The sequence below is a fragment of the Saccostrea cucullata genome, unplaced genomic scaffold, assembly GCF_032062105.1.
Source record: "Saccostrea cucullata isolate Sc308-1 unplaced genomic scaffold, CSIRO_AGI_Scuc_v1 ctg923, whole genome shotgun sequence".
Lineage (NCBI taxonomy): Eukaryota > Metazoa > Mollusca > Bivalvia > Ostreida > Ostreidae > Saccostrea > Saccostrea cuccullata.
The window spans coordinates 235349-249588 of NW_026936399.1; the positions used below are offsets into that span (position 1 = coordinate 235349).

A 14240-nucleotide genomic window follows, 5' to 3' on the forward strand; every position below is an offset into this window, starting at 1 on the left:
CTTCCAAGATGTGGAAACAGCAGATGTCCTCAACAAGACCTGTGTAACAGCAGATGCACCCAACTGGACACTGATGGAAACAAGTGGATGATGCATAGCCAGTACTTGCTGATCTTCCAAGATGTGGAAACAGCAAATGCACCCAACAGTACATGGTGAAAACAGTAGATGAACCCAAAAGGACCTGATAGAAACAACTGGAGGATGAATAGCCAAAGAATGCTGATATGAATTTTATCAGGTATGTGACATTATCATAATCTAAGATAGTGTTGTCACGATGATCGATTTATAATCAATGATCGGTTGGAAAGGCTGTCGATTTTAGACAATCGATTGGAGATTTTAACTAGGGATGTAAAATCGGTTAATTTTTAATACTCGGTTACTCGGACGTTTTTCCGATCGAGTAACCGGGTACTCTGTAAAAGTCTAAATAAATATGAACAAATTAATTGATAACTATAAAACATTGTAAACTCTTGTAGAAATAAAACCACATGGTCTGATGGGAGGTTTACCTGTAAATGTGTAATAACAATTATGACCAATTTGTGCCCGACGAAATTTAATCTAACATTTTTTTCAGTTCAATTTATTTATCAGATAAATACGACAAATAAAATCATAAATGGTTCACAGCGGTTTTGTTAAAAAAAATAATCTGTTCTCTACTTGCTCGTAATGTAACTTTTTGATGCGTTTGACATCCAAGTGATAAGTCGTACAGTATCAACTTGATCAAATTCTCCCATAACAGAGCGGATTTACGATCCTCGTACACTTTTTGATCCTGAATTTCATAAAATTACGAGACTGTATATGTTGTAGTTTGGTGCAACGATGGACATAAGATTTTTAAAGTCTTAGCCTTCAACCATTTGCATTAATTGGCATGTATAATCAAACGCATCCATATCAACAATCGCACGTGACCAATATGCTAATCTTTCCCCAAGATTTGGAAACAGCAGATGTTGACAAGATCTTAGTTATTTAAACACAATAGACCTTAAACGATGTTCAATGAAAACAAATAATTAGAACAAATTTAACATAAGGGTAGAAGACAGCCGAAGGTGAGAAAAACCAGGTAGGTAGCAGGTGCTTTGTCACGATAATTACTGCATAAACACTGCCATAGACGATAACGGTCATTTAGAGGCACAGGAAACCCTAATTACTGTATGTACAAGTGCAATGAACATTTTACGTTTTAAACCAATGTTTTAATGCATTAATTAAGCTTAGAAATATTAAAAAAATATACATCTGAGTAACCGAGTACCAATTTTAGTATTCGATAATCGGACGTTCGATCGAATACCCGGTTAACCAGGTACTCGTTGACATCCCTAATTTTAACAATTGATTAATCGGTATATTTCAGCACATATCTTTTTACAGTTTTCTCACTTTTATTTCAAAAACAGGCTCTTGTTATCAAATTATATATCTTTCAAGAGTTGTCCTTTACTATTTTAAACTACATGTACTTAAAATCTGTTTAAAATAAATCATAAGATAATGATATTTGTATTTCTAAACTGAAGAAACTAAACTACTTGTATAAATGAAATATATTAGTTTTCAGTATTTGGGGAAATTCACCTGGCAATTCATACGGAACACAAGGATTTGCAATATTAAATGTCTTATAACAGTTTAAAAAATTAATTCCATATACATAATGTACATTTTAGATGATCATGTAAAACCTGATCTGTCAAAGCTTACTTTTCCCAGGCCAAGTAATTCCTAATCATGCAAAAATCTGTATTACTGAAATTGTTAATCAAACTGCATATATACTGTTTTTAGCATTTCAATTTTTACAATGCACATTTACTTACATTATTTAAAAATAAAATTCTAAATTTTATGAAATCTAATGCCTATTTAATGCAAAGGGTTACCGATTCGATTATTGGCTGATGATCAGTTGGTTAGGGTCAACCGATGCTACCGATTAATCGATTCTGATTTTCAACCGATTTGACAACACTAATCTAAGATCAGTTTATTAACAAAGTCAAATGAACTAGCTGGCTAAAATTTTGGCTGATCTTATTTCTTAAAGTCAGCAATACCTGACTTTTGTTATGATGTTCAGCTAGATAAACCAACTCTTTACACCAATATTGAATGTTTGCTTAATAATATAAAACATATATGTTAAACCACTCTTGAGACAACATAACAATTGTTAAAAAAGTTAAATGAGGATTTTCCTTAAAAAAACTTCAGTGATGTATTTTCTTCATTTATTTTCTTCTGACTCTTACTGCAGCTGCAGCCAACAGAACCTTGTGGAAACTGCTGGAATAAACAAGCTTGATGAACCTCTTTTAAGATGGGAAAACAGCAAATACTTCTAAAAAGACTTGGTGAAATAAATCTTGAGGAGGCAAGGCCATTATGAATCTTGAGGCAAACTTGATGGACAATGATTTTCCAGTATGTGAAAACACCAGGTACACCCAAAGTAAATGGTGGAAAGATGGGAAAACAGCCAATACTTCTAAAAAGACTTAGTGAAATAAATCTTGAGGAGGCAAGGCCATTATGAATCTTGAGGCAAACTTGACGGACAATGATTTTCCAATAAGTGAAAACAACAGCTACACCCAAAGAAATTGGTGGAAAGCTGGGAAAACAGCAAATACTTCTAAACAGACTTGGTGAAATAAATCTTGAGGAACAGCAGATGTACCCTACTAGCCATGTTGGTGACAGCAGATGCTCTCAACGGGACTTGGTGGAAACAGCAGATGCACCCAACTGGACTTGGTGGATACAGAAGGTTGACCCAACAGAACATGGTGGATACAACTGGAGGAGACTTGCCTGATGATGTTGACCTTCCAAACAAGACATATCAAAGGAGATAATTGACACTGATCAGGTACATGTATATGAAAAAATCATGATTAAAGATCATTTAATTAACCATGTCAAATTTACTAGCTGACTTATTATTTTTAGCCTGGCTTATTTTTAGCTCTACTGGTTAGAGACAAAAAAGCTTGCAATTGTAAACAAGGGGATGACATGGTGGAAACAGCTGGAGGAGGCAGGACCAATGGATGCTAATCTTCCAAGATGTGGAAACAGCAGATTTCCTCAACAAGACCTGTGTAACAGCAGATGCACCCAACTGGACACTGATGGAAACAACTGGATGATGCATAGCCAGTACTTGCTGATCTTCCAAGATGTGGAAACAGCAAATGCACCCAACAGTACATGGTGAAAACAGTAGATGAACACAAAAGGACCTGATAGAAACAACTGGAGGATGAATAGCCAAAGGATGCTGATATGACATTTATCAGGTATGTGACATTATCATAATCTAAGATCAGTTTATTAACAAAGTCAAATGAACTAGCTGGCTAAAATTTTGGCTGATCTTATTTCTTAAAGTCAGCAATACCTGACTTTTGTTATGATGTTCAGCTAGATAAATCAACTCTTTACACCAATATTGAATGTTTGCTTAATAATATAAAAACATATATGTTAAACCACAGTTGAGACAACATAACAATTGTTAAAAAAGTTAAATTAGGATTTTCCTAAAAAAAAAACTTCAGTGATGTATTTTCTCCATTTATTTTTTCTGACTCTTACTGCAGCTGCAGACAACAGAACCTTGTGGAAACTGCTGGAATAAACAAGCTTGATGAACCTCTTTTAAGATGGGAAAACAGCAAATACTTCTAAAAAGACTTGGTGAAATAAATCTTGAGGAGGCAAGGCCATTATGAATCTTGAGGCAAACTTGATGGACAATGATTTTCCAATATATGAAAACACCAGGTACACCCAAAGTAAATGGTGGAAAGATGGGAAAACAGCCAATACTTCTAAAAAGACATGGTGAAATAAATCTTGAGGAGGCAAGGCCATAATGAATCTTGAGGCAAACTTAATTGATGGACAATGATTTTCCAATATGTGAAAACAACAGCTCCCAAAGAAATTGGTGGAAAGATGGGAAAACAGCAAATACTTCTAAAAAGACATGGTGAAATAAATCTTGAGGAGGCAAGGCCATAATGAATCTTGAGGCAAACTTAATTGATGGACAATGATTTTCCAATATGTGAAAACACCAGGTACACCCAAAAGGAATTGGTTGAAACAATTAACACACACAAGCTTGATGGACAATGATCTTCAAAATGTGGAAACAGCAGATGTCCCCAACAAGACTTGGTGGAAACACCTGGAGGACAATTTATGCCTGATGGATGTGGACTTTTCCACCAAGACATACCACAGTGGATATAAACTGATACTGATCAGGTATATGACATTATGATATTCCAAATCATCTTAATGTTTATATTAAGCAAGGTCTTAGTTAACTAGTAGACCAAATTTTTAGTCCAGGACTTTTTTTTTGTAGTTGGCAATATATATAGCTTGATTTTGTAATGGTGTTCAGCCATATATGCTGACTCTTAATTCATACCAATAATACCCGAGAATGATACATCTGATATAATTTATGTGTGAAATTCTAATTAAATTTCACATTTTATGTTGTTGTCTGCATGGTACAGTGTTATTTAAGAGAATCTGTTATAGAGTAGCATAGTAAGGAGTTGATCCTACCATTGTGGGTTCAAATATTATCCCACTGTGGGACAAGAAGACCGGTCTTTCACTGAGATTGTATAAACTGTGATGCCATGTTGCAGTAGGTGCAAAAAAAATCCCTCACTGCTCAATACCAAGTATTGGTCTACATTTGTAGCCCTCCCCTGAAAAATGTTGCAGTGCTATATGAGTGAAAATTTCTCAAGAGGGACTGTCTGCTTGTGAAAAATTTATTCTAGTGTATATTTGTATTATTAATGTTTATATACAACAGAAACCAGTCAGCTAGCGAAAATGTTGTTTCGGTAATTAATACCAAATAGCTAAGTCACTAAACTAAGGTGTTGTGAAATTATGGTGATCTAAAGTACTGTATTGATTTCTACTTTTTCCTATCCTTAGAGCTCAGGTGAGCAATGTAGCATATAGGTCTCTTCTTAATTTTTTTTATTCAAACCTGACAATTTCTTGCCTTGTTCATTTACAGAAAATCAAAGAAACTTTTAGAAGGAACATCATCCTTGAGATTATATTGTGTGGATGAAGAAGCAGGACTTAATTAATGCAGGATTATAATCCACATCTTCAAAGCACTGATGTAAATCCATTTTAGTAACAATGTTTTTTTCAAAGACTTTTTTAAAAATATAAATTTTTGTAAAGGGTGTCCGAATTATGTCAGGGTATGGGGTTGCCCATTCGGACACGTGGGTTCTCTACGGGTACTCCGTCTTCCTCCCACACTGACCCCCTGCTTTTCTTTTTCTTCTTCATTAGATAATTATAATCATATTGTTAAGATGAAGTAGTTGAAGGTTAGTTGTAAGTAGGCTTTATCGATACCCTGGGGCATTACTGGCTGGAACTTAAGTTCCTTCACCGCCACGGTTGCCAGGCTGGCTCGGGGAGGAGAAGCTGAAAGGGACTAGTTGGAGGCTGCTTTGTCTTTTAAATTATCTTTTTATTATTATGCCAATGAGATAATGATTCATTATTGTAATTGTTTTGATGAAGTTAAATATGTTTCAGATGTAATGATTGAGTATTCATAGAATGTGTAAATTCTGTCAGCTGTTGTAGAAAGAATAATTTGTATAGTCACCTTTTCGTTATTATAGTTTATTGTGAAATTGAATCCCTCAATAAGTCAATATTCTGATGTGACTAAATATTCAGAAAGAAATATATGTAACATTGTAACATTGTAATATTGTATTTGAAAGTGTAATATAGAGATTTGCCTCTAAAAATGTTAAATTGTGATATTTTAATGCAGTTGTGAATTGTTGATGTGAAATTGTGAATTTTAGTGTGGAATGTTGAATTGTAAATGTGAAATTGTTTTAATCTCATTGGCAAGTTTTGTGCAAAAAAAAAACAAAAAACAAAAAGAAAAAAGAATGAAAGAAAAAAAAACAAGCAAAAAAAAATGAAAAAAAACAAAACCCAAAAAAAAGAAAGAAAGAAAAAAACAACACCAAAAAAAAAAAAAAGAAAAAAAAATATATATGTGAAAAAAAAAGAGAAAAAAAAACAACAGAAAAAAAATGAGAGAGAAAGAAAATAACTGAAAAAAGGCACAAAACTTTTAATGCTGCCTGCTTGAATTAACATCTCAATTCCATGGGATATGTTATTTCAAGCAGAAGGTTCCAAGCCCTTAAAAGCAGAGGAGAAGTTTTGGTGTTTATATGTACATGTACAATGCATTGCTGAATGTGCGTACTATGGAGTGCTAATTTAATGATCAAACTGTTAAAAATCATTGTAAAATATCAGTTCATACGGTATGTACAATGCATCAATTATCTTATGAATGCAAAATCATTATTTTCATATGCAACTTAATTTGTTATACCTTTAAAAATTTGTTACCATACAAATCTATATGAAAAAAGTCTAACATTTTTAGCTCACCTGAGCCGAAGGCTCAAGTGAGCTTTTCTGATCAAAGGATCACTTCATTATAAATAGGGATCTGACCTATAGGACCGGGCTTGGTTTTATTCTCTACAAAAAGCTTGTCGATTTCCGTTCTGATTAATGACATTAGGCTGAATACATATAACAATTTGTTTTTCCTAAATCTTTATTTCAGTGAGTAGAGATAGGAGGAACCCTTTTTATTGATTTTCTGAGTTTGTTATCTCCAAATGTAATAATTGATATTTGTTTTTACTTCTCATTGTGCATAAAATGTCTACTGTCTCTGAAATTCTATTCTTAATGTCTAAGCTATTTATCCGTGGATATAATAAAAACTTGTCTTTAATGTGTGCAAATTATAAAGGCCTACATGAAATCCAAGTGAGTGCATTTACTGAAATATGTAGCCAAAATCAATGTGATTAAATTCTAAGAGATATATACAATTGAAATTCATCGCAGCTCAATGCTGCCAAGAATACCTGTATTGAGTAACACATAGTGAGTTATTCTTGTCCTCGGAGAAAGTGTGCTTATACTGAGGTTCGTTCCACCTGACTGACAACTGTACATTGGATTGTTACGATTTGATATCTCTTTAGTGTCTCTTATATCAAGAATGGGAATACGTAAGGGATAGACAATTGAAGGAAAAATACACAAGTCTATTAAAAAAATTAAAATAGTCTTTGAAAAGGCGAAATTTAAAACTGTAAAAGTGTTGTACCAGGTGGATTCGAACCCCCGACTTTAAAAAAGGGAGCATCCAAGGTGTAAAAAGTCAGCGCATATATCAACTGAGCTAGTCTGACTATGAAAATGAATGGCATAAATTTAGAGAAGATTTTGAAAATCTGGTTTCCTTATTTTTTGTAGTTTTTTGTGAATTTCGACCCCAGGGCAGGGGTGCCCCTAAAAAAATCTTATCTTAAATCATGCCTTACATCCTAACCTATCAAAGTATCATACTTTTATATAGGGGCAGGCCTGCCCTGATGGACTTCAAGGCCAAAATTCATGCAAATATCAACGCTTTAAAGGACAAAATGGTGTTTCGATCAACTTTGGAGGATTATTGTAAAGTTGTGAATAATAAATTTTAGGTATAAAATACAAATTTAAAAAATTTAGACATATATACGGTAGAAAACAACAAATAAAGATTGACTTTTAAATGTCACCTTTTCCGGGAAATTGTTCTCTCCTATAGGTCAATTCTTTTGTTAAAGCGAATACATCCTTTGTCCGTTGTCTGTCGTCATTGTCGTCGTCATAGTTGTTGCATTGTTGTAAACTTTTTACATTTTCATCTTCTTAAGAAGCACTGGGCCAATTTCAACCAAACTTGCTACAAAGTATCCTTGGGTAAAGGGAATTCAAGTTTTTGCAAATGAAGGGCCATATCCTCTTCCAAGGGGAGATAATTATGAATTAGTGAAATTTTGGTGGAATTTTTACAAAATCTTCTTGTCAAGAACCACTGGGCCAGGAAAGATGAAACTCATCTTAAATCATTCTCAGGTAGTGTAGATTTAAGTTTGTTCAAGTCATGACCCCCGTGGCAAGGGTGGGGCCACAAAGGCCGATCAAAGTTTCACATAGGAATATATAGGAAAAATCATTAAAAATCTTCCCTTCAAGAACCATTGGGACAGGAAAGATGAAATTCATGTTAAATCATTCTCAGATAGTGTACATTCAAGATTGTTCAAATCATGAACCCCGGGGATAGGGTGGGGCCACAATGTCTGATCAAAGTTTTACATAAGAATATAAAGGGAAATCTTTAAAAATTTTCTGCAAAGCCATGATTAGTGATATTTTTATGGAAGCATCTTCAGATACAGTAGTTTCTTGTTTGTTCAAATCATAACCACTTAGGGATAGGGTGGGGCCACAATGGGGGGATCCAAGTTTTACATTAACTCCAAATGGAGTTACCTTTCCTTACACTTATATCAAAACTTATCAAAATCAACCATACGCTAAATACGTTCTTGTTTATTAGTGATCTACTTTTAATTACTGTTGAACGTTATGGAGTAATTTTTTTATTTCAATACGATGATTTATAATTATATATTATATAATAGCCCTTTGATGAGACCAATCCATATATATATCGACTTCACAGAAATGCATATCGACCTCGCACTTCGTGCTCGGTCGATATGCTTTTCTGTGAAGTCGATATATCTATGGATTGACCGAATTAAAGGGCTACATTTGTTATATTATTTTTTTTTACAGAGATTGATAAAACCAATCAAAAGTTTTCTCTCCTTTTTTAACACTGAGAGACTAGAGGATAAAAAAAAAAATCTGTAATGCATGTGTGTTATTTTTTGTACTGTTGAAGTAATGTAGGGGATTTACTTTTTTAAAAGGTTAATTTGTCTAATTAAGTTTTGTATTATTTTTTGAAAAATATATTATGTTTTAATATAAAATAGATTCTTCTTCAAGGCATCGTTATGTCTCACTTATCATTACAGAACATCACAATTCAGTATAAAAAATAGGAGTTGGAGTATAATTTTTTTTTTTAGAAGAATCAAGTCATACTTGGCTGTTTTGAATTCAGCACAAATGTTGTTTTACAGAAAATTAACCATTTTTAAAAGCATTAAGTTGATATGCATTCGAGAATCTATAAATAGGAACTCTAGTCTATATGCTCTTATATAATTGGTCATGTGATCAAGTTTGAGCCAATCAGAGAGCTTGAACTATATGAGAAAAATAATATAGTGGGATAAAGTTAAATTAATGTTTTTAAGGAACATATTTTAAATATTTTATTGCAAAAATATCATTATATTATCGTAATACGAGGGCCGTTCAAAAATTACGCGGACTTGCTGCACAGAAAAAATATTTGACGACATAATCGGGCAAAATGTCGCACATAATATAAAAAAATCTTTACTTATATGGTTTACAAAATTTCATATCAAAATGTTGTTAATTGGTATCAATTTATAGTGATTCTTCAGGACATATCATTAAGTCACGGAGCAGCAATATCTTCGACGTCACAGACATCATAAAAAAATATGTGATTGAGCTTTCATTTTCTCAACATTTTCCCAAGAGTACCTGTACAGTTTGAGTTATCTTATCTACTCAACATCCAAACAACATTTCTTGGCAAGCTTTAAATCTATTAAACAAGTAAAGAATATTCTTTTTTGTTTTAAAACCGAAAAACTGCAGGTATTATGAAATATAGTGTGATATTGGTGACTCTCAGTCACGTTCTTTACAGTCCGGATCAAGTTTTCGTCGATTATGTTCTTCCCGTCCTCCCGTATAGCCATTTTTCAGAGGTCTAATGGTCTAAAATTCCTATTTGCTATTGTGGACGAATGTCACGAATACCCTAGTTTAATTCATGTTTTATTATTCATATTTTGGATCTATGTTGACGATATCTCGAGCATTACACATAATTTAACTAAAGTGTGGTGCGCCGTCATTACACGAGACGTCATTTTCACAGTCGTTTTCACGGGAATCGCATCAGAGGAAAATCACTTTATTTCTGTTAGTACTTCAAATATCACGCCAGAAATCCAAATACACAATAATAGAACAATTTAAAGATACATTTGAGAAAATTGTCGAAAAATATTGCGAATTATAGAAAATAAATGAGTTAAATTTTGAATTCCAAATGCTTTTGCTTCAGATTGTTTGTCGTGCTCCGTACCTCTCCATTAGCGATATCAATATACCGATAATTTTAGTAGAATGTTTTTAAAATACAGGAATTTTGCCCAAAATTTATTGGAATCTTTGAGATACATATTTCTGTGAAATTTCATAACTCTATGACGTCTGTAAGAGTAAATAATAGCACAGTCCGCGTAATTTTTGAACGGCCCTCGTATTTGGGGAAAAAATAGTGATATATCGCGATACGAAATTTTTGGCAATGCCCATCCCTACAATTATGTATTATCCAATAAGGATATTGAAAAAACTAAACAAAACATACAGTGCATGTTAATCATTTAAATTTATTAATATACATGTATTCAAACACAACCTGATTTAAAAGATTACAGTGTTTAAATTCCAAAGTACATACTCACTATAAAATCTCATTGCTATTTTCATAAATATTATTGAAATGTTCCTTCTGTAAAAATTCCTATGCATTTTTCAAAACTTGGTACCCTAATTGCAGCCATATATAGTATAACAAGGGTAAACATAATAACAATAAAGACTACACCTGAGCAATAATAGCAAAAGCAACAGAACACATTGGTACACATCCATGTGAAACCATCACAACCAAACCAATCTACCTGTATCAAGAAACTTTGAAGTGTTCAATCTGCTAACAAAGACAGGTGTGTGTAGTCCCCCCCAATTTGGTGTCTTCTACCTAGGAACTATTGTAGAAAAAAAAAGTACTAAGCATAAGTTTATACATAATTTATAATTGCTTTTTTATATATGACTGCAAAAAAAAAAAATCAAAAAGACATCTGATATGTAGCACTTTTCAAATCTGTTAAGTTATTGGTACAAGGCCTTGTGAATTCTAAACTCAGACTATATATACAAAATGTTCTAAAAAAGAAAATACTGGTTGTTTATTTTTTTATCTTTGGCAAGTGTATATGAAAAGATACATGTATAACTATATTCTGGTAATTTTATGGCACAACTAGAATTTTTTAAATCAATAACACAAACATAATGTAACGGTAAAAGATAAGTAAGCTTATAAGCTCAAAAAATAGTTAACAGATCATAAAAAAGCATCTCCTAATGATAAAAATACTAGTTTTCAAGGTAAGTAAGCAAAACCAATTATTGGTACTGTAGATTCCCTTTTTTTTTTTTTTTGCTGCGAAATATGGCTCTTTCACATCAGTAAGAAGAGTAAATCGTAAGTGGACGGTTTACAAAGATATTTTACATGGATTTCAGCATCATAAAAATAAATGTTAGCTAATTCATGAGCTATGCTTCTTACAAATTATGCCATAATTAATTTATCTAGGAATCTATATGTACAGCACTTATACAGGTAGAGTTCATAAGCAATACAGTATCCAGTGGTTCGTACTGTAATCAAACAATTATCCACAAAAACTTAATGAATCATCCCTTTTAAATCAATCAGTGCAACTAATTTCTGGTGAATGAGAAAATTTATTACTTACATACCCCGTACATACAATAAAATTAACAACTTGTGACAAGAAATATTCATGATTTAAAAAAACCACTACGCTGTACAAGGGTGAATGGCAATTTTACATTAAAAATTAACAATGAAGTTTATGTATGTGGAATTTAAACTGAAAGAAACGAACACTGAACTCGAATCTGTTTTTTCTTTCAAAATGAGTAAGTCTTACTAAATAAAATGAAATCTGACCTCTTAAATTCTGCATTTTCTAGGATATATATTATTCTAAATGGTTAACTCTTATATCATGTATATGACTGATTATCATTTTTATTTACATATAAAAAAACAACAAATCTGCTGAAAACCCTGAGAAGAAGTAATCCTGGACAGATCAAAGTGGAATGCCTTTGCCTTTTTCTGAAATTTTTACATACATGTATAAAAAAAACCCAATCACATGGTACCTTAATTAACACAGATCTATGAACAATCAATTCTTACAATAGCCAAATTCATCAAAACTGTTTGATGATGTGTTACTCTGATCCTGTCCGGATGCACCACCCGGAATATACATGGAAGTGTTATCCGTCGGATTCACAGAACAAATAATGTCACCGGCTTTTGTGTACGAGTCAATTTCTCCGGAATGGCAATAAGCAGATGAACCTAGACCACTCTCAGAGGGCTGAATAGGTTGTAGTCCCAGAGCCACCTGGTGGTCGATGTAAGACGACCCTTGACCCACATAAGGGGGACAATTACTTTCCTCTGCAGTTTGTGAAGTTCCAGGTGACCTGGATTTCTGACTTTCAAGTAATCCAGAATCACTCTGGATGTATAAATGCTCAGTGTTATTATCACTGTGTTTCTGGTCATAGTATTTGGAGGAATTCTCACTGGACTCGTAGTAAGAATTATCGTGCATCTGGGCGGGTATCGCTGTTCCATTTGGAACGGTTCGAGGTGTCGATGACTCGTTCGCGGAAGAATGAAGCAAAGGCACATGTTCAGTAACCGCAGACTCTGGGAGTCTAGATATCTCTCCATTGGTTTTTATCTACAATTAGGTTTCAAATTAATTGTCTTTCAAAATGTATTCTCTCTATGATAGGTTTCAGATTATAATTGTCTGTAGAAAAATAAAGAAATATATATATATGTAATACCAATAAAATAAAATGAATTACATTTTCTTTTCAAATGGAAAATTATTTTTCAAAGGAAAGGCATTAAGTAAGGTGTATAATGTCAAATCTTGATTGAATTACAAATTATAAAGGGAAAGAAACTTACGGTAGGCACTTCAATTTCTACATCAGGTGTTTTTAAACAACGCCTGGAAATGGAGGAAATCATGGTCAATAATTCTAGAATCTGTTATGCAATAATGTTAATTGTCATTTTTATTTTTTAAAATTATATACAAGATAACAGAGACTTTCACTGACTAAAAATTCTGCATTTATACATTTAACACTTAAAGTAAAATCACCCCATCTTACTGCTGCAGTATTGAATTATTCAAAGAGAAGTTTACATAATTATGATTGTTTACCGGTACTCAATTTTATTTAAAGAGGCCCAAGGGCCTTGAAGCACACTTATTTGTCATGCAAAACCTTTTTAAAACTTTTTTTCAATTTTATCCATCATTCAAGAGTTCAAATCACCCCACACCACATACAGGTATATCATGCAATACATTCACCAACGTTGTTTTCCATTCTTATACGGACAATTTCCGACATGGATATAGCATTTTCTTTGAAAAAAATCTCTTTAGTAACAAATAAAAAAGTTACACAACTGCTTACTGGTATACAAACTAGGAGTCTATCTAATGACAAATTTTTTACAGGTATGTAACAAGGAACCCATTACCAAGACTAAAACAATAAAGAACAAACAGATAACTGTTGATAAAGACGAAACAAGATTGGACAAGCCTCTCTTTGACATGCAAAGAATACCTGTGACCCCCAGCTTTTGTTGCCAGTTAACTTACTAAGGAACCATGTGCTTCGGCAGCTTTTGTATATTTGATCAAGTGAACAGCGCCTCTGAAATACACACAACAAGAGACATATTCTAAACTTTCTGCCATTGTGATATTTCCCCTCTGGATCCCCAATGCTAAACACAGAAGTTTTTGATAAGAATTATATATTTTTTTATAAGCATTGGACCAAATAGCTCAACAAGCAACAGGAAAGCTAATATTTCCATGCAACACATAGAAAAACCTCCAAATTCCATCATCTCAAATCCTATCACATATCTTTCATTAAATTTCTGGTTCATGAATGCAGTGTCATTAATAAATTTACAAAATGCCTTAAAGAACAAGTTAGACTTAAACCTAGAACACATCATTTGTTTGTAAGAAGCATCACATTACAATAAACCAGATACAAACAGAACATCAACAAAGACTGACATTTTATACATGCATGTACAGTGTATATAAATTAGTTTTCTCCCCTTGGAACTTTAATAGAAAAATAATTAAATTAACCCATATGACAATATTAATGTGTATGAGGCATAA

General features: G+C 32.9%; 1 protein-coding gene across 1 annotated transcript in view; it reads right to left on the reverse strand.

Annotated features, from left to right (window-relative positions):
• Nucleotides 1-10536: 10536 nt before the first annotated feature.
• Nucleotides 10537-14240, reverse strand: part of LOC134245486 (uncharacterized) — a 44564-nt gene continuing 40860 nt past the window's right edge. Inside the window, exons 15-16 of the mRNA XM_062727759.1 lie at nt 12986-13028; nt 10537-12749 (exon numbers count right to left, since the gene is read on the reverse strand). Of these exons, the coding sequence (XP_062583743.1) occupies nt 12180-12749; nt 12986-13028 (613 nt within the window). The 3' untranslated portion in view covers nt 10537-12179. The remainder of the gene's footprint in view (nt 12750-12985; nt 13029-14240) is intronic.